At 32.7% G+C, this 26,979-nt stretch overlaps 4 protein-coding genes across 4 annotated transcripts; 3 read left to right on the top strand and 1 right to left on the bottom strand.

The window, feature by feature from the left end:
• Nucleotides 1-692: 692 nt before the first annotated feature.
• Nucleotides 693-3,638, bottom strand: LOC132738796 (beta-1,3-galactosyltransferase 1-like). Its single transcript, XM_060726396.1, has one exon. The coding sequence runs from the start codon at nt 2,830-2,832 to the stop codon at nt 1,735-1,737; it is 1,098 nt and encodes a 365-aa protein (XP_060582379.1). The 5' UTR covers nt 2,833-3,638; the 3' UTR covers nt 693-1,734.
• Nucleotides 3,639-3,878: 240 nt separating this feature from the next.
• LOC132738795 (carbohydrate sulfotransferase 11-like) lies at nt 3,879-11,643 on the top strand. Its single transcript, XM_060726395.1, has 3 exons — nt 3,879-4,072; nt 5,752-5,873; nt 8,106-11,643. Exons 1-3 carry the CDS (start codon nt 3,994-3,996, stop codon nt 9,003-9,005), a joined length of 1,101 nt encoding a protein of 366 aa, XP_060582378.1. The 5' UTR covers nt 3,879-3,993; the 3' UTR covers nt 9,006-11,643.
• Nucleotides 11,644-13,546: 1,903 nt separating this feature from the next.
• Nucleotides 13,547-15,947, top strand: LOC132738784 (collagen alpha-1(VIII) chain-like). The gene is made up of 3 exons (XM_060726379.1): nt 13,547-13,768; nt 14,057-14,259; nt 14,917-15,947. The coding sequence occupies exons 1-3, from the start codon at nt 13,588-13,590 to the stop codon at nt 15,133-15,135; spliced, it is 603 nt and encodes a 200-aa protein (XP_060582362.1). The 5' UTR covers nt 13,547-13,587; the 3' UTR covers nt 15,136-15,947.
• Nucleotides 15,948-22,957: 7,010 nt separating this feature from the next.
• LOC132738783 (carbohydrate sulfotransferase 8-like) lies at nt 22,958-25,883 on the top strand. The gene is made up of 3 exons (XM_060726378.1): nt 22,958-23,318; nt 24,237-24,298; nt 24,718-25,883. Exons 1-3 carry the CDS (start codon nt 23,228-23,230, stop codon nt 25,828-25,830), a joined length of 1,266 nt encoding a protein of 421 aa, XP_060582361.1. The 5' UTR covers nt 22,958-23,227; the 3' UTR covers nt 25,831-25,883.
• The last annotated feature ends 1,096 nt before the right edge of the window (nt 25,884-26,979 follow it).

Genomic DNA, 26,979 nt, shown 5'->3' with positions numbered 1-26,979 from the left:
TAAAATATTATTAAATACAGGTTTGACTATTCTAAAGAGTAAACACGTCCTTATTTCTGATGCGTATTGTGCCTGCCATAGCAACTTCTGAGGTTTGCCTTTCACAGTCAGAATCAATAACACACGTGTAAAGCAACCACAGAGTTGATTCAAACCGAATTATATATAAACCAGTGCTTCTTTTTGTTCGCAGCTGCATGCAAACATGTTTTTCTGAATGTGAACCACATTTCTATTTGTATGCCAACAAAAATATTATACCTTACACCATAGTTCTCAATCGTTAATTAAATTAAGCGGTACAGTGTGACACATGTTATAATTGATAACCCAGTATTCATAGGGAACGAATAAAAAACGTTACTTTTTATGTTTTTTTCATCAAAGATCTACGGCTAGACAGCTTTGGTAGACATCGACACTGGCAGTTTTTTCGTTTTTATTCAAAATGAAAATTGCCATATTTAATGGATATCAACCCAACGGACAGTTACAAATACAAAAAGCAAACGTTTTATGTTATATGTTTTAGTTGTGCTTTGCTTGAAAGTAATTCTTTATATTTGCAATGGCCACTTGTTAAAGAAATAATATTGCTGATAGATAATCCATTGTTGTACTAGAGCTTTGCTGAATAATTACTTAAATCCATAAAAGAGAAAATAACTCGACAACAATTAATTAGTCTTGTATTTAAATACATTCCAACCTCGCTGGAAACCAACAATGCTATTTTTACTAAATTATTCACAATTAAAAACATGCATAGATAAATACAATCAAGTTGCCAATGTTGTCAATTTGATGCAACAAGCTGGAAGGAATAAATGTCATTTGAAACAAAAACAAAATTTTTGCTTCATATTTTCATACTATTAAAGTGATATTCAGTATATACTTTATCAATATATTGTATAATTAAAATGATATACTATAAAAAGCAACAACAAAAACAATACATTGAACAATGGTTTTGATAAATGAACGTTAATTTAATCTATCAATTTACAGTTTAAAAAGCACCCTTTTTGAAGATGATTCAGGAGGGCAAATAAGTAACATTTGATAGTAATCAAATGGATAGAGAAGATCCTTCGAAATCAAAGAAATGGGGGCGGGGAACGAATACAACTAAAAAAGAAGACCCAGTTGAAATAAGTCTGTCCAAAAGAGATAATGAAAATTGGAACATTTTTATGTCCTAACCTCGGTTATTTTAATGATTAAATGTCATACAGTTTTAAACAATACATGACAAAGGTTGAACCAAAGAAACTTACATTTAACAACATAACATAAACAGAAATAAATTATAAAGAAGAAATAAAGTAATGGTGCAAGCAAGGTAGCAATACAAGGAAATCAAGCAAGCAACAGTCATTTTCTAGAATTGTTAAGATAACTTTTACAATTGTCACCTCTTCATTTAATCAGCCAATCAATCAATCAATCAATCAAGCAACAAACCAACAAATCAAATTCACAAAAAAACAACAACCAACTAACTAATTGTCAACCAAACAATTAACCAATTAATTAATCTATGCTTGAATTCACTTCATTAAAGTCATTCAGTATTTTTTTCTTTAAAATGTACATTCAAACATAATAATCTTCATCAAACAATAAAGACATCTACAGATTTCACTTGTAAACGTGATAAGATAATTCATTTTAAACAATTAAAGATATTATTTGCTTCTTAGACAACATTTTATAAGCAATAATATTAGATCATATTCGGTGGCTCTGTTTTAACATAGAAGTCCAAATAGGTAACATTTCTCCTTCATGGGAGACCCCTGCTACAAACATCTCACATGCTGTCCTGTTAAAACATTCCATTACATTTGCTATGTCTAAATGAAAGTCATACCCTTTCCTATATTGTTTGTAACTTATACCAGGTATGTTTTGCATGACCAATCCATATAGGTAGACATCTTCTAACCAAAGGAATGGAGTAATTGATGCCGACTTCAGAATTAGTGGAACAAGGTCAAATGACATAAACACGAATGGTCCCTTACAGTATAATGGGTATGAATGTTGACCATAAAAATAGTTCTTTGGCAAGTATGATTTATGTCTTACTCCGCGGAATATGATACTTCTTGCACTTCTCCAACAGAAGACTTGCCGATCATGCAGCTTCATTTCTGGGACAACTTCTTCATAAAATCTGAAAACGTTGATAACAATATCATCGTCAGCTTTGATCAGGATTTTAGCATTTTTACAGTTTTCTGATAACCATTTGAGCCCCATTATTCCTTTTAATGTAAGGTTGGCATAGGTGTCTAAGAAATCACCTTGTAGTATATCCCCATACTGTTTGAATTCTTTATCAATTTCAGATTGCAACTCTTGTTCATTTGCTGTTCCCAAAAGGAAGATAAACTTTGTTGTTCCTAGATTTGATAAAAGCGTTTTATTTAACCACGTCTCTCGCATTATTTTGCGTCTTTCAAAATTTGCTGTCGCAGTGTAGACCATCACTGCAGCATCGACTATTTCAGATGAAGAACAGAGATGCTTGTTCTGGAGGAGGTATCCTATATTAAACATGGACGGAACGTTCTTTTCTGTTGAATTGATCATCTCTTTTAGCCCTGGTTTAAGTGTAATAGATTTTACATCAACAGCTTCGGTACCCGGCTGATGAACGGTTGTTACAAAAACTTTTCTGGTGAGTTGAGACAATAAAATGTAGACTATAAGAAATATTAGTAGTGCAAAATTAACATTTCTCCTAGACGTCCTTACCAGGAAATCAATTTTCAACCATTTTGATAGCCTGTTGCCATGACTTTTTGATTGGGCGCTTTTCATTTCCTTTTAAAAGTTTCTTTACCGCATATAGATTTTAAAGACTGGCATGTGCAAGCATTGTTAATAAACAAATTGACACATTTTTGGTTTTGGCAGACACGCATTTATGCAGATTGTAAAAACAACACATTTTACTTAGACAGTTTTTCTTGCAGATCGTACTAAAAACCATATGCATAAAACCATTAAATAGATGTACAAAAATATGCAAGAGTCGAGAGGCATTTCATAGGTGTGCAAAGAGCAAACTTCTGTCGACGCTTCAGTGAGAACAGAATTCTGTTCTAGCTAACTGTTGCAGCTGTTTAATCGACTGAAATCAATTTTATTTTTTTTCAAAGCCAGCAAGTTCAGCCAGATTTTAGTTGTTAATTTTATTGATGTCAGAACGGTGTCTTGCTAAATCACCTCATTACTTGAACATGAAATTTTTCTTTAACTGGAATATATGTAACATGTTTACTTCATTCCATTCCGATGTATGACAATTTAATGAAATGTCTGTCCTTGATATTCAGATCAATATACACTTTTTCCACATATGGTTCTTAAATCATTAAATTCACACATGTATTCGCCATTCCTTTTCACAAATGAGAAGATATGCTATAAGATTATGTCAAATTGTTGAATGTTTATATATATGAAAAAAAGCAACTTAAGAAGATGTCTCAAATTGTAATGAAACTTCAAATCTAAATTGTCTTATACAATTCTGCTTTGTTGAAATCAATTGTATAAGAAGTAGTAAATCCATATATTGACAGCTTCACAATATCGCAATACCTTTAGCATCATTGTCGCGCGAAGTGTCTTCTTTTTTTTAAAATCCAAGATTTTGTCAAAGCATCTTTTTTGTTACAATATGTCGTCAAGAAATATAAACGAAATATTTTGTAGAATTCATTATAGAAATATCGTAACGGTAACAAAAGGCAAGAAGAAGGCAGGTCGATTCTTGTCAATTGCACCATAGAGGTATTGAAAGTTACACGTCTTAAAACATCTGTCGACGGAAAATTGTTTCCTTTTTTACTTGTCGCTCCCACACTTTAGAACAGATCACCGAGTGTGTGTATAAGAACTTATTTAATAAAAAAGAAATAGCATTTATTTCTCAGTAAATCTAGAAAATTAAGGATATCATATATTAGTAAAAGTATGTTTCGAAGAAGGTTTAGCAGATGGTCGAGGTTTTTAGCTATTGTTGGACTTTGTAGCCTTGCGTTTGGATCTTTATGTAAGTATACTATTGTCTATGATCATTTTTATCAAATGAATAAGTTAAATTAAACCCAAATTGTTTGACTTTGGATTAGAGCAGTTTATATGTTTTTCTTTTATAATTTCTGACAAATGATATACTAGTATAACATTCAGCCAGTCTGAAGCCCACTTCTTTATTTTTTTCTTTGAAAATTTGTATTTAAGTGAGTACATAATTATGTCGTTTAAAATGGTTATCTCGTCTAAACCTGCTTTAAGTTTTGAACGCGTTCATTTAAAATATATCACCTTAGGAGAATTTAAATGCCACGTGACTCTTTACAACTGTATAGGAACGGTTTTATAAGAACTTGTACATGTAGCTTGTTTGTTTCAAACAACACTGGGACCGCCTCTGTGGTCGAGGGGTTAGAGTCGATGACTTCTAATCCAGTTACCTTTCTGGTGTGAGTTCGATCCCCAGGGGATGCTTTGGTAGTTTAGCGCGGAGGAAGGTAGTCTAGTACTGGTGTAACTCTCCAGGAACGATGGTTGGGAAACTAACCGCCTATATGACTGAAATACTGTTGGGAAAAGGCGTAAAATGAAACAAACAAACAAAAATCAAACATCACTATATATCAAAAATTGTGTACGACGTTCACCTAATTTAACCTCAGTTAGAATCAATTAAATTTTTTGTTAATGAAAACAACATGTTTTCTAATCAACAAACAGATTGGAATTTATGGTTTTAAACAACATTGCTAGGTTTATAATATTTACATTCATGGAAATTGATCGTGCTTCTGTTAAATTGTTTTCGTCAGATATACTGAAGAGATTATCTTATAGATTACAAATTAAACTCAAAAGTTTCATACGATCATATTTCAATTTCATGTTATTTTTATATAAAGCGATAAAACGTCTAAATATTCCAATGTACAGTGTATGACATTAAAATTTTTAAGGGTTAGCCAAAATGTTCATTTCGCAGGTTTATGTCCACTGAAAAACTTTGGATAGAAGTCTACGGTATCCAAGGATAAATGAATTGTTCTTAAAAAGGACATTTCTTTTGATAGATGTATTTATTTAGTAAAAATATTGAATTCACATTGCCTCTCTTCTTAATTTATTTATTCATGTTACTTTATTTATGTAATAGGTAAATATTAGTTAACTAACCTGAACAATCGAGAAGTAGGTGATACTATCAAATGTTTCACATGTGGTTTTAAAGACCTTAACTTTTGAAAGAACTATGTATCATTTGATAGCGCCCCTTTCCAAGAAAGAGCAAAATCCGTAAATGATATCAACATATTATCTAGGCGCATTCAACCTACTTAACCATATTACTATATAGAAATTAATATGTTTTGTCTTATTGTAATATTAACATTATTCTGCCTCTCCCAAGCGAGATGTCATGTGAAACCACTTTTCGTTTAATCTTTTTCCTTGAAGCTTTTTGGTTTGCTAATTTTATAAGACACCTACAGTGAATCAGCTTAAAGTGTATGAGTTATTTTCCCATTTACCAAAGAATTATTTCCCGTGAATACACATGCAATCTCGACTTCATGTCACGTATTGCCATGTTTCTATTTTTGTATGTACATTTGTATATATATTGATGCTTTGTCAACGGCTCTTTTTATGGCTTTAGTACAAATAAAAGTTCTTCTTCATGTTTTAAATTTTCAGATGTTAAGAACAATGATACATCTATCCTTAGTGGGGGCGACCCTTTCTTGATGATAAAAAGATCCGTTGAAAGCGAAGCAGCTCAAGTTAAAACTACTCAACCACCGACCGAAGAGGAAAAGGTATACCGAAAACAATTTTCGTACATCAAACAGTTGATACAGTTTTCATACATCAAACAGTCGAAATAAAATGTTTATATCTTTAACAATAAATCAAGCTATATATTTCACTGTTTAATATTTACAAAGATGCTCACATCTTATCAACTGCATGGTTACCTTTCATTTTTTAGTATCACTGCTAAGAGAACCCTTAAATTTATATATCGGAGTCTTTACATTGCATCATAGCAACTATAATTCACAGGAATAGTCTTCAAATCCGTGACCCATTTCAATCATGGTTATTGTTTAACCCTTTCCCTCATGAGCATATTGTGAAAAATGGCCGTTTTCATTGAAAACCCTCCTGTTACAAGTTCAAACTGCTATGAAACTATGAAAAATGCTTCAATACTAATCAAACTTTGCACAAATGTTGACTGGACCATTGTCTTTGTAACGACATGCTCAGTCTTAAATTTCCTGTTACCATGGCAACGAGGGTACATCTCAAAATTGCCAAAAATCGCTATTTTGCCTTGATTTTTTTCCATCAAAATTTATTTCAAAGCGCTGCAACTTCTTAAGGGATTGAGATAGAGTCAAAGGCTTTTCAGCGTTGGTTACACGTTACTTTATGATCGACCTGGGGTCTTTTTTAGCCTCTCACAAGTCCAAAATTTTCTTGGCGATGAGGGGGACTACCGTCCCCCTTCAACCCCCCCCCCAAACAGATGGGGACACAGCCCCCTTCTGGCAACCCCCTGATGTATCTTTTGGATGGGGGGGGGGCGGCCCCGAAAAAGTGCTCACTTTTTTTTAGCAACATTTCTCAAACGAAAACATGTGTTTGGGGCCCAAACAGGACATTTTTTCACTATTTGAGGCCTAACAGAGGGGAGGGGTCGAAAGTGCGTTGTTTCGCGTATATGAGGTAAAGGGTTAACAAAAAATGATGAAAAACTTTGGAATTACCCAAAATCTAGTTTTTCTATGTTAACATGTGGTCCTTCACCTAATTTTGGTGAAAAATTGTTGTTTTGTAACATTTTTAATTTTTTTACTTAACCCTTTCTCTCATGAGTATATTGTGAAAAATGGCCGTTTTCATTGAAAAGCCTCCTGTTACAAGTTCAAACTGCTATGAAACTATGAAAAATGCTTCAATACTAATCAAACTTGGCACAAATGTTGACTGGACCATTGCCTTTGTAACGACATGCTCAGTCTTAAATTTTCTGTTACCATGGCAACGAGGGGACATCTCAAAATTGCCAAAAAATCGCTATTTTGCCTTGATTTTTTCCATCAAAATTTATTTCAAAGTGCTGCAACTTCTCAAGGAATTGAGATAGAGTCAAAGGCTTTTCAGCGTTGGTTACACGTTACCTTATGATCGACCTGGGGTCATTTTAAGCCTATCACAAGTCCAATTTTTTCTTGGCGATGAGGGGGACTACCCCCCTTCACCCCCACCCAAAACAGAAGGGGGCACATCCCCCTTCTGGCAACCCCCTGATGTATCTTTTGGATGGGGGGCGGCGCCGAAAAAGTGCTCACTTTTTTTAGCAACATTTCTCAAACGAAAACATGTGTTTGGGGCCCAAACAGGACATTTTTTCACTATTTGATGCCTAAAAGAGGGGGGGGGGGGGTCGAAAGTGCGTTGTTTTGCATATATATGGGGTAAAGGGTTAAATGAAGGGTTTTTTCTTTATGTCAACAAACTCATTTCAAAACAAGCACTGGCAAATGCAAAATATCACTTTACTTATCCAGCACTTTGTAATGTTTGCACTGCCTTTCTATCATCAGGGTAATCTGGAATCTCCCTAATTAAAATAAAATTCACAGGCTTACCGCTGTACTATTTCTTACACGAGGAAACTCTTACTTATTCTTGAATTATATTATGCACTTAGATTATAAAATGTTAATATTCATTATATGACCATTATACGTGTGTTTGTTGGATTTTAATTCACACAGACACATCAAAGGTCATATGGCGATATTCAAACATTCACTGGATGACGTAGACTTCAGGTACCCCTTAGTGCAATATTTCAGGCACAGCGGATTCCTGGGTCTAGTCATCGATCTTCCGTAAGCGACCTGGATTGCTTTCTCACATAAAAGAAATCAAAATTCGAACCCACAGGTGTGAAGGCCAAGTAGTTTTAATTAAGTGAGTGACCTTAACAACTCGGTCACGAAGGCCCAATTTAATAAGAAGTATATTTATTTCAGGCTTTAGCAGAGGAGATGAAAGCCCGTACAGAAAGAGTAGATAAAATATGCAGAGAGATGAAGGAACAAAACATCACCTTGCCTAACGCCCAATCATTTGAAAACGAATATTGGAAACACTTAATGGTCATTGAGAAGACGAAATCAGTCTGGTGCTACCTACCGAAAGTTGCGAGTACAAACTTTAGGAGAACTATCCTAGGCATGATGGGAATTATACCTAAATCTGAAGTTCCGACGATAGGTGGATACGAAGTTTATAACATTCATGACAAAGAGTTTAAGTATATTAAAGACTTCGATGAGGAAAAGCAAAAAGAAATTATGTCAACATATACAAAGTTCTTTGCCACAAGAGATCCAATAGAACGACTTCTGTCTGGTTACATGAGTAAATTCCTACATCCAAATCCTGTTAACAGACAAGAATTCAATAAAAGAGTTTCTCTTTTCTACGGAAGCCATCCTGAACTGGACCAACTTCATAAAATGAAAATCGATTATGAAAGTAGATCGGTATTTTTCGAAGAATTTCTGGTCTGGTGGTCTGATTTGTATGATGAAAACTTGTATGTAAATGAGCATTTTGTACCAACTCACGTGTTGTGTAATCCCTGCGCGGTAAAATATGATTATATCGGGAAATATGAACATATCAATAGAGATATGGACTATATTTTTAAAAGTCTAAATATAGATGCTGAGTTTCCGGGACGAAATGACAATTACTCTGTGAGAAGAACCCATACCATGGTTGAGGAGGTATATAAACCGTTACCCGGCTGGTTGATGCAGAAGATATGGAATGTAATGAAATATGACTTCATAATGTTTGGATATCCTGTCCCGGACTGGTTACGAGAAAATATACACACTGGGGATGTACCGGATCAAATTTAGGTTCTCTTTAAAATTGACTAGACCTTTCGTTCCATTTAGAATAAAATATATTTGCATTTTTGAAAGCAGCATGCCTCCAGATTAATCGTTATAATGGTGTATTTCTTTGAAAATTGAACAACTTTTCAATGTAATAATGTTTAAGATGTGTACAAATGAAGGGGTTAACTAGCCCTAAGGACCGACTATCCATAGAATTTACCTAAAGCATGCCTAGATATGCAGACAAAGCTCATGCTCGGTAACATGGTAGAAATGATCATGGTGAGAATATTGTACTCATATATATATAATTACTTATTTATTTCTTTATCATTATTTTTCTTTCTTTTGAAAAGTATAAATTTATTTATCACTTTGGAGGCAATTCATATTTAACACGGGTTTGAAGTTTTGATGCGTAGGAATTGACCAAATGGCATCAAAACATAAGTCGTTGTTCACGAATAGTATTTTACTATAATTAAACTGTTTAAATATAGAATCTTCCGACATTTGATTTAATTTCTGATCGATTAAGATTTAAATTTTATACGCATAAATTTTGAGCGATTATTTCTTATATATAGTGGGTCATACGTAGATGAAATTAGAAGAATCTATTGGGAATGACTTTCGGGACTATTTTTTATTACAAATTTAATAAATAAAGTCACCAAATAGTGTGCAGCACGGAAAAATAAGCATGCATATTACAGTTATGTTTAAATACAACGAAGCAGTTTGCTAGTATTTGTTTTATATTTTTGCCTAAAAACTCGTTAGGCAAAACTTGTTTTTATATTTTTTGCCTAAAAACTCGTAAGCCAAAATTTTGTTTCATATTTTTGCCTAACTGCTTGTTGGGCAAAATTTTGTCTAATATTATTGTCTGAAAGATCGGGGTTTTGTTGTTTGTTTTCGTGTGAAATATTTTACACGTCATTAAAAACTGTAACAGATTTTTTTTTACTTCCCATTAAAATATAAATAGTTGGTGAAAAGACATTGTTATCTCAATTTTTTAAATGATAAGGATCTTATCTAATAAGCATCGCTTAAAAACTGAAGATTTGTCAATGATTTAAAAGGGTGTAGTGCAATAATAGAAAAATTATAAATATTGTTAATGGTCTACGTCACGTGACATTACAATCGTTTTCAAATATAGAGCAATATTATAACACATGTACATTGTACATTTATAGCATACACAATTTTGATACTGTAAATAGTGGAGTAAATTATACATGTATATACATATATATGCAGAGATAGGTTGCTGCCTATACATGAGGTAAGAGTGGAAGGCAACTTGTGCTGGTCTTAAAATACGTAAATTTTATATTAATTTTTGAGTACCTATTTCAAATTGCACTACATTTAGTTTACCTTTAGTTCGTTGTGTCGTTGAACTTAGCTTTATAATCAACGCAGCCATTACTACGTCACGTGTCAAATTTTCATTGAGCGCTTTCAGTCTACTAGGCAAGCTGTCTTCTAAAAGATTCTGTGAGCTGTAAATAATTCTTCACAATATGTTGAGCAGTACGTATGATAACTATGTGTTAAATTCTTTGAATAAGTGTCTATGTATACGTGTACATATGTGTGCGTGTGTACGTGTGCGTGTGTGTCCGTGTGGGTGATCCAAATTATATATTGAACATTGCTTGTAACGCTAATTTCGCTTATGACCATTTATGTACGACATAGACAAGCTTTGAGATAGCCATAAACGAGTTATAGCGTTATGTTGGCTTTTTTGTTATTCAGCAGTATTCTGTCACAGTTGTTAGTGTAGCTGATAGAAAGGTGAATTTAGTTTACAGTGCAACCTTTGCAGAGGAATAACCTCTTTACAACAATATTATCAACTCTCCCAAAAGTAAGCCTTTCAATAATTCTAACCTCTATAAAACAACCACAATATTTGTCTTCCAAAGGGTAGTTGCTCTACATATGTTGTTCTGTACCTTAAATAAACACGAAACATATGTATATCTTATTCGGATCATGATAATCTATGAACAGAAACACTCAGAAGATGTAAGAGTGAATTTTCAGTTTTTGTCAACTCATATTTTTTTTTTTGTCAACTCAAACTGATATCCATTCCCTATTCATATATGAAATTTGAATTCTGTGTCATTTAATATACATGTATGATGCCAATAAAACAATTATAACATTATATATCTTTTATGGAATTTCCCTTTGTTGACTTTTGAACAGTTTGAATAGATCAATTAAAAGATTTAACTCATATTTTTAATGTGATTGGTGAATCACAATTTCGTGTTTTATTTTTTTTTATTTCACAGTGAATTAGATACATGTAATGAGGTAAATAAATCATATCTCACCGATTAGTAATATACAGTATTTTGAAATCGATTTGCACGAGATAAAGGTGAATATATCATAAGATTTTTCATTATTTCTTTGAAAGCAGCATGCCTCCAGATGAGCCAAAGTGTGTCAATAAAATCAAACTTTAGAAAACGGTACTGATATTTTAGAAAAAAAGTAAAAAGATTCAAGATTCAAGTTATAATTTACATGTTTTGTGTGGTTAATGACTGATTTTTCAGTTTTTGTAACAATATTTCTACTGCGTTACTAACGTACTAAGAGTTTTTTTTTGCATATTGTAACCTCTTTTTTGGTAATTTACGTGTGTTTCAAGTGTCTTTGATAATGTGTTAATTTTTTCCTTCTGGTTACTTCACAATATTATGTTTTTAAATACATTTTCAAAATCGTCAAGAAAATATCATGAATCTGGAGGCGTGCTGCTTTAAAAGAAAAGAAACTTAAAGCAGACAAAAATCAATGTTCATATCATCTTTACGTGATTTTTGTTCGTCACTGAATGAAAATATATATAAACTGCTGTTGCCATGACAAACCATGTAAAATTGTATTTCAAACTTTCAGATATGTATCATATTTAGTTTAAGTTTTGTTTTGTTATTAGATAGATTATATATTGTAACGTTTAGATAATAAAGTAACATATCTTTGACGATTGAGAGAAAAAAATATATTTGGTAAAAAAAAACATGATAATTTGTCTTGCTAATGCATCCCGCGTGTATATTCCATGCATAATAAGGGTCCATCCGCCCTTCAATCACTAAAAGACCTAAATATTCGGGAATTTATTTCATTTTATTAGGTTTAGCTGAATTGACTTTTTATTTCAAAAGATTGACTGTTTTAATGGTGACTGACCAACAGTTGATATTGGTAAATGCTTAAGATAAAATATAAATATGCCTAAAATATAAAAAGACTGTCCCCACTCTTTTTATAAATTGAATTTTATAGATACATTCTGATTGACATTCACAGAAATTTCCTTTGGTCACGCGAGTTATTTATCGTTCATGCCAGGTAAATTATAAATTGAAAAGAAATATTGCAAAATGAAAACTTATTTTGACCTTTACCTGTTCACTCACTATATACCCTTTGGCGTGCATAATATTCCTTTAACCTTTCACTGATGATGCATAAAATGTACCTAAAATCATTTTATCAATTTTTAATCAAATTTAATGAAAAGCACTTTTTGCTGAATTTGCTGAAGTTGTTTCTGTAAAGTGGGTCAAGACCTCTGAATGAAACATGCCATTGTTTCTAAATACAAAAGTTCTTTCCGTTCATGTTGAACAGAACAAAACAATACAAGTTAAATTAATTTGCTCCTTGGCGTCTTATTCAATTACAGTTAAGTTATGAACATTAAATCGCCTACAGTACATGTACACTCATGACTCAAGGTCACGATGTTTTGATGGTCACGCCATGTTGTTGTTGTTTTTCCTGTTGTTCCTGTTGTTGTTTTTATCTTTTATAAACTATTTGTTTCTGGGTCATAATGGGGATTTAAAAGATCTAGCGTATATAGTTATTATGAAGAAGTTATGTCTGTTTTTTTTTGTTGTTGTTGTTTTGTTTTTGTATTTTGCTATGCGCCTCAAATTATGTCATTATTTTCAAACTCACTATACAGAAAAAATATATAAAAGTTATCAAACCTTCAAAAATGCTGAAGTTAATTTGCGAACGGAAAATACCCAAAAGCAAAAATCGCGGACCAGATATTATATTTCAAAAATTCTGTTACCGTAAAGCCATTTGTTTTGGGAAAAAAAATAGTTAAAGGCACATTCTGCCTAAGAAATCCATATTTTTTGTTTGCTAAGAAATGTTTACAAGTGTTAAATAATGTTTTAATGATAGATTTAATGCATGTAAGATGTTTAACGACTGAAGAAAGTAACGCTGAATGTGAAGTAATGTGTCAGGTAGCAAAATGTAAACAAAGTAGTACTTGTATTTTGACTTCTATACAAAATACTAATTTACTATAATCAGACCAATAGCCAACAGAGTAAAGAAAGCAAAAGATAGTTCATTTATGTTACAAACAGATAGAAATGATCTAGTGTTCTTAGGTATAATTGGCCTGTAAGTTATATGGCTCCATGCCTTCTAATCTAATAACGATATTTTGGTATAAATAGCCAAGAACATCAGCAGTCAAGTTCAAATATTTCTTAATAGAAATTTGTGCCAACATTCGAAAAAAATCATGCTAGTTTTACTTGTTATTAGTGTGGCTTTAGCATTTTTGAACCGTGCTGAGGGCGGCTTGGATATCGAACCCGGACAATGTTTGTCCAGGTACGACTATGATTACAAAGTTGTTAGACAACTGGTGGACCTTGAAACAAAACTTGAAAAATTACAGAAAGATGTGAAGCATAACCAAGGTAATTACTTTATATATATATCGAAACTAATCGTTAAACTAATTTATTGTATTTAAACTGTAGATAATGTAAGTGTTTTTGTTGTTGTTTATGTTTGCTAAGATTTCGATGTATTTTCTATATAATTTCAGGTAATTTTCAAGGAACTTATATATACATACACACACGATTATTGTTGTTTTTTTTTTTTGTTTGTTTTTTTGTTGTTTTTTTTTAAATTTTTTGTATACTTTTTTGAAGTTCGATGAACACTGTCTATATACCAATATCTTATTTATTATGTTCCAGAGAGGAAGTCAGTGGCTTTTATGGCAGAGTTGTCGACCAGTATGGTCAATCCGCCAACAGGCACCGAAGTTAAATTTGACACGGCTGTAACAAATATTGGCGAAGATTATGATCCTGAAAGTGGAATATTCGTTGCCAAGGTGGCAGGCACTTACAATTTCCACCTATTTGCCGCGTCTCCAAAAAAGGCAGTCGGAAACTGGGTCAGTATTTTTATAATATAATAATTTTGTCAAATGCATTGTAGCTCATCGGTTGAAACAGTATAAAAATTTTGCTTCATGAATATGTGAAAAAGAATTATATGTGAACTAGCAAATGTGTGTACATGTGTACATTTAGAAATGAATTTCAATATCAGCAATATCATGAGCAATTGACCGGAGTAAAAACCCTGATTCAAATTATTTACTTTAGCTTCCGTGATTGTTAACTACAAACCATTTTGCCCTCTACTGATTTGGGTTCGAATCCCGTCAGAGACTGAACTCATTCATACGAGGGAGCAGTATTATAAATTATCGTATAATGCTGCACGTTTGTAACGTCGCTTTTCATTGGACAACCGTGATGTTTATATAGTTTTATATACACGACTGGTGTAATTTTTTGAAGAAATCTCTTTTTTTTCTCTAAAAAAGAAAGTCTATTGAGTTATAAATTCTTTATAAAGATTCTTGACACAACATATACAATATAACCCTCGACTAGCTGCCCGGTTTATATAAACAAACAACTGTTTATATAGGACCATATAACCTGTCAATATAATAATATAATAAAACAAAAGCACGTATTCGTCCTGTAAAGATAAAACAAACGCAGATGTTAATCACCGGCGTATGCATATGTATTTACAGCTTCACCTGTTTATGATGAGGAACACGGAGCAGGTTGGATACGTTTGGATGGACGATAATAACGATCGTTGGTCAGGGCGTTCTGCTAGCGTTGTTGTACATTTACATCCGGGTGACAAAGTCTACGTCAAGGTTGGCCAGCTACGAAATTCCGCTACTCTTGCCGGATGTTGCTTCCACACACATTTCAATGGATTCCTTCTTCAACCGGACAACTAACATTTGATTGGCGGACGACTAAAAAGAAAAACAACAAACAAACAAAAAAACTCATTAATGGTGCATTAAAGGGACTTAACTGAGGTTAAAAGACATGACGGGACTGGATTTTTGAGATTAAAATGTTCTAGTTGATGCAGATCTAGACAAATAACTTGTGTTCATTAGCTCACTCCGTTCTTTGAGAATAATTATTCTAATTGTGAAAAATGACCAAAAATAACTTAAATCGGTCTGAGAGCTGAGAATAGCTCAAAAATACGATTTTCATTCTTTTTCCTTTTTTTATTTTCTTTTATTCATTTACTTTCTTAGGGGGGGGAGTGGGTATGACTCAATACATTTTTGCATACCATTTTATTTTAAGTGTCCCAGCTGATCCATAAAATACTTTCAAGTTTTATTTTTTTAAGGCTTTTTGGACCTTAAACTTTATTTCAGGATAACTTACCTTTGTGGTCGGCAATTAACTGATGTAAGATTAACAGTAAAGAGATAAATGCCGGGGGAAAAACTCCTGATAAATGACCGAAAATGATCTAGTTAAAAGTCTACTTCTACATCATAAATAAGTAAAGACAGATAAGATATGGACAACAATTCTCAAAAAAGTTCACCGACTGACCAGACGCTGTTTTATTTCGTCTGTTAACTGTAAACAATTTTATACTTCTTAAAAGATCTGCCATTTTAATGATCATATGTTACTAACCTTTACATTAAATATGGTTAATGTACATGTAATTTAATGGCATCTGTTACGGAATTGTTGTACTTTTAAGGTTCAAAAATAAAGTGAATATATTAAAACATGCCTGGTTCATGTGTTTATTCCTGGTAAAAATAGCTAAATTTAATCATTTAATCATTATATCCCTGAAGCATGCGAGGTCGAATGTGTTTTATATCATAGATGGCGGATACTTGTCCCTGTGTGTTGGTGCACACTCAAATTCCACAGGGGACTGTGATTTATTTTACGTGTGGTGAAAGTTATCCAGTTTATTGACGGGCGGTCGATTGAATCTACCCAGGTGCTATGTTGAACCCTTATTATACCAAGGTATATATGTGTGTGTGAGAGGGGTGAGGAGGTGGGGAACAGGGCCCCTGAGCATCTTGGATTCTCCATCACCCGTAAAGCCGGAAAAGTATCAATTACATTATGCAATTGATACACAATACCATTGTAAACGCACAAATTGAAACAAAACATTGCTTTTATTCTCTATAAGATACAGTTAAACTACTTTATAAGAAAACTGACATTTTAAAGGCACATTATGCCTTAGAAATCCTGTGTTTAATAATATTTTGATAATGGATTTAGAGCATGTAAGATGTTTATCTACTGAAGAAATAGCGCCGAACATGTAGTCATGTGTCGTAAAGGTAGCAAAATGTAAACAATGTAGTATTTTGACTTCCATACAAAATATTAAGGACGTTTTCGGGAGTTTTTATATAGACATATAGGCAAAATTAAAACTGTTCAATAGAATTTCTTTAAACTTGGCATGTTGTTAGAATATGATAACAGAAACATTGTAAACGAAAAAAAAATGGGGTCACCGTTCTCATTTTCGAGTTATCTGCCCTTGAATTGGACTTTTTCGTTAAATTCAAGGGCAGATAATTTACACTGAAAGGAAACAATACATTTTTTTTCTTAATTTCATGAGGCTTACCTAAATTTTAGTTGATATGCAAAATTTCAAGAAGGAATTTAGAGTGGATAGTTTTTTTTCCACTTCTTCTTTTAACCTGTGCATTTTTTTTCTTAAAAAATGGCTTATTTTTTAAGAATTTAAAGTATCTTTATTTTCATTGAAAAAAAATAACAGAAATGATATAAGGAATTGCATGTTATTATGTCTAGTAATCAACAATAAAAAGAAAAACATAATTCAGAAGTAAAAACAAGAATTCATTTAAGTATGTATAAGTTATCTGCCCTTGAAATGACCTCAATTAAGTAGAAAGTTCTGATTAAAAAAAACAAGACCGGTGACCCCAACTTTTTTCGCTTTAAATGTTTCTGTTATCATATTCTAACATGACAAATGTAAAGGAATTCTATTGAACAGTTTTAATTTTGCCTATATGTCTATATGAAAACTCCCGAAAACGTCCTTAATTCACTATAATTATACCAATTGTATTTGTCGGTTACCCATGGTATATATTCCGTACATTCTACATCATCTATTATCTATGTAGTATGTACGGAATATATACCATGGGTAACCAACCATGACCAATTGCCAACATAACAAAGTTCGCAAAAGATAGTTTATGTACATGGCAAATGAGTATTTCTTTTTTAAATTAAAGATACCAAAAACAAAGCTGTTTTTGGGAAATCAAAATGATAGCATTTCTGAGACATAATGTGCCTTTAACATCTTTATTGATTAAGAGGAACATTTGTTATAAGGTTTTGAAGATGTCAGATTGTATATAAAAAACAACATATTACAAATATTGATCAACGTCAGAGATGACAGTTATATTCTTGTGTTATACATGTATATGTAAATAGATAAATGACAATATTTAGTATACATGTATATGGATGTTAACAAGGTTTAAGTTAATTTTCCCTGAAAGTATCTTGGTAACAACATAAATTATGGTTACAAAACTGTTTGAAGTATTTATTTAAGTCACCACAAACCCCTTTTTTGTACAAATTGATCAAATGGCATGATTTCTTATAAATATTTTCTTGTTGAAAATATCTCTTTCCATAATCAAATTTTGATAAAGATTCAATCAATTTTATAATGTAACACTTACTTTACTATTATAATCAGGCATTTTAGCAATAAAATACAAAATAATTCTTGAATATTGTTCACCACCATGAAAATAATTCATTAAAATGTGTACATTATGTACTCGCCGAGGACACACGCCTTGGAAGTCATTCACATAGTAATTAGTACATTAGCGTTTGTCGGACTTAAATACTGTAAGTTTTTCTGACTGTTTGATTAAACATTGAGAATAATATTTGGTCTCTTTGCACATTTAAGTAGAATAGGCTGGCATGTTCCTCATCATACTGGTTCTAATCCCTATTAACGGCTATTGAAACGATAGGTACCAATATTTTACAGACAAACACATTGAATCAGAATTTTGACAAATCTACGATACACTAATCCGCGTTTTTCAGAAAGTTATTTCTAGATGGAAACGAGAAGCAAGTCTTTTATGAAATTGAATCAGTCTGTAATCGTTCCATAATTATTTTGTGAAAAAAAAGAAATAAAAAATGTTTTTAAAATAAATGTTACTTCAAGCACTGTAAACCAGGGGAAAAAACTGTTACAAATAATTTTTTTGAGTGTTTACGTGATTACTTCCCTTTTCCAAAGTATAGGTACTTGAGAAATATTGTTGAAATAAAATGCGTATAAATTACTTTTTCCGTATTTTTATGTAAATAAATTACATTTGTATTTCTCACTGCAGTGCAACATAAATTCCGTATTTTCACTGATGTCTGTCGGACTACTTTTTCTTCCAAAATGTAATGTCAAAAAAGGGAAAAATGTATAATAAACATAAAATGTACTACATCGTTTCTGGGCAGGCTGTCAAGCAGTTTACCAGTACTAGTTACCTTCACTTTCAGAGGAACTGATAATTTCTATACATGCCAGAGCAGAGGTACTGTGTGAATGACCATAGAAAAGATTTCATGACCAATCACAACGAAAGTGACCTGTACCGTCCAGGAATCGAACCCGGGTCGCCCGATTCACAGTCCAAGGCTATACCTATTGAGCTAACCGGACGGCACTAACCACTAGGCCACCGCTTAGTCATATTTTTTACACATGCGATATAACATCAGACATCCTAATAAAAATACTGTCAATTTTCTTTTACATGTTATTGATTCAGACGCTTGTGGGATGTAACAGTTTGGTAACTTTTAATGATATTAATTTCTCATCACATCACATCGCGCGTGCCTTCAGGCTAATTGTTAATGTATCAATTAAGCACCATTAGTCCCTCTGTCTTTCCGTTCTAAGCTAGATATATCGAATATAAGCATGCTGAGTTGTAATATAGAATTTGCTTAACCGTGTAACATTTTGTTATCAAACTTTAACATCTGTAAACAAACCGATTTTAAACTGCCTGCTAGGAGAAAAAAAACTATGCGGGAAAAAGATTTTCTAAAGTGCATGTATTGAGGTTTTGCAAACCCATTATGTTGGTTTTGTCGTGACGCGGCTCATTTATCGTTAGCGGTGTACAGATTTTATGTCAAACATTAAAACTGACTGAAATTTGGTGGTCCACATACAAGCGGTAATCATGACCCCCAACCCCCCCCAACCCCCCACCCCCATCCCCCAAAAAAACACCCTCGGTGGTATAATTTCGAACCTGTTAGGGAATAACATTGAATTTGTTTTCTGGTGTTGCTGCTGTTTTCTTACATACATGCATATGTACTTTCTTCGAGAGTTTAACAAACGGAACATTTTCTGTCATTTCTAGGTATTTTATTAGGTTTCGAGCCATCGACTAAACGTGTATAACTTTAGTAGGTACTCCTGTAACAATTTTGTTATTTTATATAATCTTAGCGTAAAACAATTTATTTGCACAAAATATGTTACATTTCTTTTCTTCGAAATCATGTTGGCTTTTTTCTGTGGTACATGTATTAATCAAAAGTGATATTCTTCTGCCGTTCTAATTTGATGACATATGTTACAAATATTTGATTACTGACAGAAAGTAAATGTAAATTGAACTATATTAAATGTTTTAGAACAAAAGAATGCTGCGTCTTTCATAACTATGGCAACATACGGTGTTTTGTTCGTATCTGTTCTTTTAAGTAGAAAACATAATGTGTTAGAAAATATAATTTGTAGTTTATATGGGCTTTGTAAGAAGTTTTCGTGATAACTGATTATAGTTTTGCTTACTGAACAAAAGGCTGGCGTGCGGTTCCATTGAAGAGATATATTTTCTAATAAACATGTTGAATTAATCAGCGTGTGAAAAGCAATAGCACGCGCACCTTTCGTATTTCCATTAAGTAGCATGGTATTCAGACGGAGATCAAACGGCGTGTTTTCTATAGACATATATTGTTTCTTTATAAGTATACAGATATGCAGCCGATTGGCCGTGCATTCAAAACTATGGCATGTATGGTCTATGGTTGATTTACCTTCTTTGCCTCTAACCAGCCCGCATAGCTCAATCGGTAAGAGCGCGATATTTTTGGGATTTGATTCCCGGGCTCGCCACCTAAACTGACAAGTCCTTCGAATGAGACTTTAAATCGAGGTCCAATGTATGAGTGCCTAAACACTTTGCACACTAAAGAACCAGGAGAAGCTTCCGGAATTGGAATATGGAATAACTTTCTGTATCTTGCACTGTCCTCCTAAATCTAAAATAACTAATACTTTTCTGGAGGACACGCCCATATGGGCAACCGGTGGCGAATACAAACCATTTACCTTCAAACTATATAGATGTAAATATTTTTTAACCAGAGGGGGTCGCAAAATTTCGACATGGGGAAATGATATCCAAAGAAGGGGGCGGAGAGGGGGAGGGGTAAAATGGTAAAATTAACTTTTTTCAGAGGGATCATGAGTCAAAGTGTTGCTGCTTTTTCACACGTGATATTCAAATCTCAGAGGGGTTCCGCATACTAGCCAAATTTAATTTGATAATTTTATATTATATTTGTATATATTAATACAATTCAACATCATTAAATTATCTGAAACATTAGTCATGACCCCCTACCCCCTCCCCCCACTCACTTCCCTGGATTTGCGCGTGATATATTTATTATACATGAAGTATGAAGTATTGCGGACCATCGTCACACATTCCGTATACAGTACATTTAATAATTTACCGATACATGTATAAGGTAAATAGCCTGGGTTAGAGCAGTAGACCAACCCTTACTGCGCTAAGTATGTTAGCGAACAGTGCAGACCATGATCACACGGTCGGCTTGTTTTGGTAGGTACTCGTCACACAAATTGGTAGAATCTATTGTCGCCAGTAAGGTAAAGGTTAAATTACGCTCACTTCAAATTTTGAACATATCTTTAACTTAACAAAAACTATTTTGGCAACTTTATGAAAGCTTTTATTTATATTTCATTAATTGCAAACATTGTGACAAATTTAGAGATGTAAGAATATAAGACAAATTTTATAGTGTTGTTGCCAGGCATAACTTGTCATCCATGTGCCATGTAATTTAAGAACACATGCTCTTGAAGGCCCATTATGCCTCAGAAACAAATAAATTTTTACTTCTATAAAAAAGTAAACATCAATTTTATAACGTTTAAATGATGGTTTTAGAGCATGTTGGATGCTTGATACCTGGAGAAAGTAGTGCTAAATGTGAAATGATTTGTCATAAAAGTAACAAAATGTAAACAAAGTGTAATTTTAACGTCCATACGAAATATATATTCACTATAACTGTAGGACCTACTAAATGAAAAAAACAATAGGAAAAAGATTATTAAAATTATTGTCCAATGATTAACGTTTTTGAAACTATAAAACTACACCAAGCATAAAATGCCTTTCAGATAAAGAAACAAAAGCAATTATAGTGCATGATGGGTCTTTAAGGCTTAATTGCTTATTGGTCTCGATATTATCTTCAGGTAAAAAAATGGTCCGATGAGCAACTATAACTTACAGACAAAAAAAATTGCCGAATAGTTTACTTTTTTATCACTAATTCTTTTTAAAATCGTCTTAAGCAAATTTGCATTTTTTAAAATTATTATTCAATTTTGATTTGGTTCAGCTTTCATTTTTAAAGAATTTAAGAGGAAGAAAAAGTTAATTCAACTTCTACATTTACAATGAGGTAGGTCCAAAAGCGAAAAAGCATAGATCGTGATATTTTTTATGTATTTCAACTGAGGAATTTAAAGCGACAGAATCCCAACAGAGACTTTGGATTCTTTCATGTGAGGAAGCTATCCAGCTAGCTCGCGGAACGGATGTTGGTTCTACTCAGATGCCCGTTCGTGCCTGAAATAATGCGTGGAAGGGCGTCTGAGGTATTCCTTCACCAGTAAAGCTGGAATGTTACCATATGACTTGAACTGAGTCGGTTGTAGAGCGGCATTCAGTATGAATAAACTTTTGTTTGATCTTTTTCATGTCAAAATTGAACCCTAGTTTTCGTTCAACAGCTTTGTGTCCATTTGCGAAATGTGCTTGATCCTTTCCCGTTAGAGATTTTCTACTTTTGGCATGAAATGACCAAGTGGTACCGGTTGCTGCTTTCGTAGTCTTATACAAGAAAAATATGGCTGGTAATACGTAATAGGCAACCCAGCTTAGATTCCTTATTACAAGACCTGTTAGCTCTTGTTTATCATTTTAGACCATAAAAGTATTTTCGTTTATAAGTAAAAGAAATAATGTATCCCTGTCATGCCAATGTCACTAAAGACCTTGTGTTGGGTTTTGAAAAAAATCTATATTTAAATTTAGTTTTGTATATTTTGTACCTATAATTAATTTATATCTATTATGGTGTCAATTGTGTAGACATTTTCGTTACATTTGTATTTATTTATTCTAAAACAGTGACAAAATATTTAAATCTAAAAATAGAAACATGAAAATTACAGAATTAATAAATATTTTTTTATCGGAGTGATGAAAAGCCGAAAGTACCTGAGTTTTTTTACCTTTATTCGCAAATGACCTTCCTTGGTGTTTACTACGTGCTTAATATTGACGTCACATATTTTTCCTCAATAATAAATCTAATTCTTTCTTAGAGAAACATATGTTAACTTGTAGATATTTTGTCGTAAATATAGCATTTCTTGCGCATATATAGAAAGTTTTTTTGTATTTATTAATTCAGCGTATTTAATCAAAAAGGGTGTAAACAAACGATATTGAATGGAATGCTGACGTGGTAAAAGTTTTAGATTTGCAGCAGACGACAGTTTCGTCGGACCGGAAATACAATCAGACGGCGTTCTAAGACCAGTATAGGATTTAAAGAAAATTCTGAAATAATCACAGATGTCTTCTGATAATGAAAAGAAAACGGCGTGGAATTACGAGACGACGATATTTTCTATTGTTAGTGTTTTTGTACCAGTTATGCGCCCTTAAATTCATGAGCGGTAAGTGCTTAAATCGTATTTATAGTATTTTATTAATTTTACGGTGGTATACAGAAATCATTTTATCCTGTTTTAACAAAATAACAATCAAGTCTTGGGAACGAGATAACAAGTCTGCGCACCAGACATGGAAACGACATAATTAGCCAATAACAACACAACTGATGACATGTTTTTTTTTAAACTTTAAGACCATCGATATTCAGTAACTTAACTAAAGTTAAGTTAAACAAGTTAAACTTAACTTTAAAAACTAAGGTTGTTTATTACAATTATATAAGTATATGTATATATGTATTGATTTTTTATGTATTAATTCTTAAATGTATTGACTCTTTTATGTATTGACACATTTATGTATTGATTATTCTAGTATGATACTTTTATGTATGATTCTTTTATGTATAATTCTTATATGTATTGATATTTATTTGTATTGATTTTTTATGTGTTGATTCTTAAATGTTTTGACTCTTTCATGTATGACTCCTTTATGTATTGATTATGTTATGTTTTGACTCTTTTGTGTATTGATTCTTTTATGTATTGATTCTTTTATGTATTGATTCTTTTATGTATTGATTCTTTTATGTACAATATGCACAATTGAAGGCGTTTTAATTTGCTCCACTCATGATTATAAACACAATTTATAGATGTCTGTGTGAGTGTTCATGTTAATACAATGAAAGCTAATTAAGTAAGTAGCCATATTTGAAAATAATGTAGACTTTTGACACTAAATCTGCCGGAATTGGAAGTGAGCCAGACCAGCCTGTACCTTCGTGCACCATGCAGTCTGAACAGGTCCTATACTGTTAGCGGTTTAAATGTCCCCAAATTAGTGGACGGTTGGAAGCCGGACAAGTCCATCTAAGAATTTATGAATGTTATGGGTTAATTATTGTTATTTTACAGATCAGTTTTGGGAAGCACGGCAAGCAAGTTTTATTGATAACCCTGGGACAACTCCAGTCGAGGTAAAAACCTTTGTTTATTCTTTTGTTACTAACTAAGGATATTTTTACTGTTTTTTTTTTCAGATTTTTTTACTCTATTGGGATAATTTTTACTTATTTCGGATAATTTTTTACTTATTTAGGATAATTTTTAATTATTTTGGATAATTTTCACTTATTTGGATAATTTTCACTTATTAAGGCTAATCTTTTATTAATACAGTATATTTTAATTCATCTGGATTTTTATATATAGGATAATTTTTACTTAATTAGGATTTTTCTTACCAATTTAGGATAATTTTAACATATTTAGGAATTATGTATTTAAGATATTGTTTGCATATCTAGGTACATGTACTTATTTTGGATAATTTTGGATAATTTTCACTAGTTTAAGAGAACTTTTACTTATTTGGGATAATTGTTTACTTATTTAGGATATCATTGTGACAGTCGAGAGGAGAAACAAAGAACGGCGTGAACTGATATGGGACGTCTGCCAGAAAATGGGATACAAAAACTATACGGATGAAATAAATATACGGGCACATATGACCCCTAATCACTCCCTCCTGTATTGCCGTATAAATAAATGTGCGTCCACCTTCACTCTAGAGGTTATACGGAGACTTTTTGACTGCGACACCAAATGTCTTATCAAATCTTCGATTTATATTAAAAATGAAACAAAGGCTGCTTTCGAAAAGATGACCAATGCATTCTCGTTTATTTTTGTAAGGGAACCATACCGGCGCTTGTTCTCCACCTATGCTAACCAGCTTTATCTGCCGAAAGAAGACTGGCTACATAAAGGGACTAAGATTGTAAAGCAATGCCGGAAAAACCCATCCGAGAGAAGTTTAAAGTACGGACATGATGTTAGTTTTGCGGAGTTCATAAGATGTACGCTTGAACGATATGAAAGTGGGGAAAGACTGGATGAATTTGTACGGCCTATGAGTCACCGGTCGTGTAGTCCATGTCATTTTAATTTTGACTTCATAGGAAAACTGGAGACATTTCAGCAGGACTGGAATTATATTGTTGAAGAACTGAATTTGAAAAACGTCACGAACGTTAATCCTCATGACGTCATTTCCGAAGTACAAAAATGGTCTATATTAGGACCAATCAAAAACGTTATCCATGCAGTGAATGTGTTCAGAAAATCGGGTATTTCCTTATATAATATGTACCTACGTGCATGGACATACTATCAGATAATAGGGTTCATCTCAAAGCAAATACCGATGCCTTATTCAAGGTCAGATGTCAATGACATTTCAACAGCAGACATTTTCAAAACCATCCACAATGCTATAGAATTATCGGAGTCAGATAGGGGAGTAAGCTCACAGAATGACGAGGCAATGATACAAGCCTACTCGACTATATCCCTGATCGACTTAGCTAGAGTTAGGAAATTAGTTGAACAAGATTGTTTACTATTCGGATATGACGATAAACCGGACATTTTGTTTAATAGGAGAAACAAAGAACAAAAAACAAAGAAGTTTAACTACTTTACAGGAATGGATATTCAATACTAAAAAGTATCAAGTAATTTTATGCCATATTGAGTGTTTGCGAGAGTTTGTGAGAAGTAAATAAAGATTATGAATTGTGCAAGAATCATGACAAAACATTGTTATTTAATTAACATTGTGATAAGAATTTTGAAGGATGCAAACACACATTACACCAACATTGCTGTATCTGCTCAAAGTATATTTCATAGAGCTAGCTTCATTTGTTAGATTATCGTTTTCGTCTGCTTACATGGTTTTTGCTTTTTTGCGCGGGAATCATTTCAACATCGTAATTGAGATTTAAGTCGATATTTTAGCTCAAAGCATTGTTCAGGTTTTATGTAGCTTTCATCAAGTTATAATATTGTTGTCGTCTGCATATTATCATTTAAAGGAAATGAAGAAGTGAACCGAGGCAACTTTAATTTATTAAATGGTGTGAAGAAATATTGGCAATACAATTTAGATGAAACGTTCTTAGTATGTGCAAGTCTTGAAGATAAAGGTCTATATTGGTCATATAGGTTTATATTAAACCTCATTTCTATATTTAATATGACGTCATCCGGTCCATAAACCGCATACAGACCGGGGGCGGTCCATAATTCTTATGAAGACCGTTTTAACGTAACTTTCACGACGTGCGAATTTCACGACGACACAAACAGACGATACTGCGATTCGCTTTTTTATCAGAGACATAAATTTATTACATGTTGATCAATAGTCATGATTTGTCTTTAATTTAATTCTAAATTTTATTTACACAGTTTGTAATATTCTTTAAGTCCGGGTTTTTTGCCTAGTAACATTAAATATTTAATTTGATTAATAAAAATGGAATATTAAAAGAAGAGCATGATTTTTTGCTACATCGCTTGAAAATAATAAAACAAAATCCGACTAGGGTTTGAGATATTTCACACACTGAACAAGTAAAATTATCATTTTAAAGCAAATAATAGTAAAATGACAGCACAAAACAAATGGATGAAAGGATTTAGATTCGGTATAATATAACAAATAAAACATGGCCTTTCGGGCAAAATGCAAGTTTACGGACTGGTTGGTCAGACTTTAGAAGGAATATGGCCCTCAGCTGCGCTTCGGGCATATACCTTCCTCAGTCTGACCAACCAGTCCGTAAACTTGCATATTGCCCTCAAGCCC

The sequence above is a fragment of the Ruditapes philippinarum genome, unplaced genomic scaffold (assembly GCF_026571515.1).
Source record: "Ruditapes philippinarum isolate M1 unplaced genomic scaffold, ASM2657151v2 ctg1078_1_1_1_1, whole genome shotgun sequence".
Lineage (NCBI taxonomy): Eukaryota > Metazoa > Mollusca > Bivalvia > Venerida > Veneridae > Ruditapes > Ruditapes philippinarum.
The sequence above is the reverse complement of the archived record's forward strand: the minus strand, read 5'-3'. Positions and strand labels throughout refer to the sequence as shown.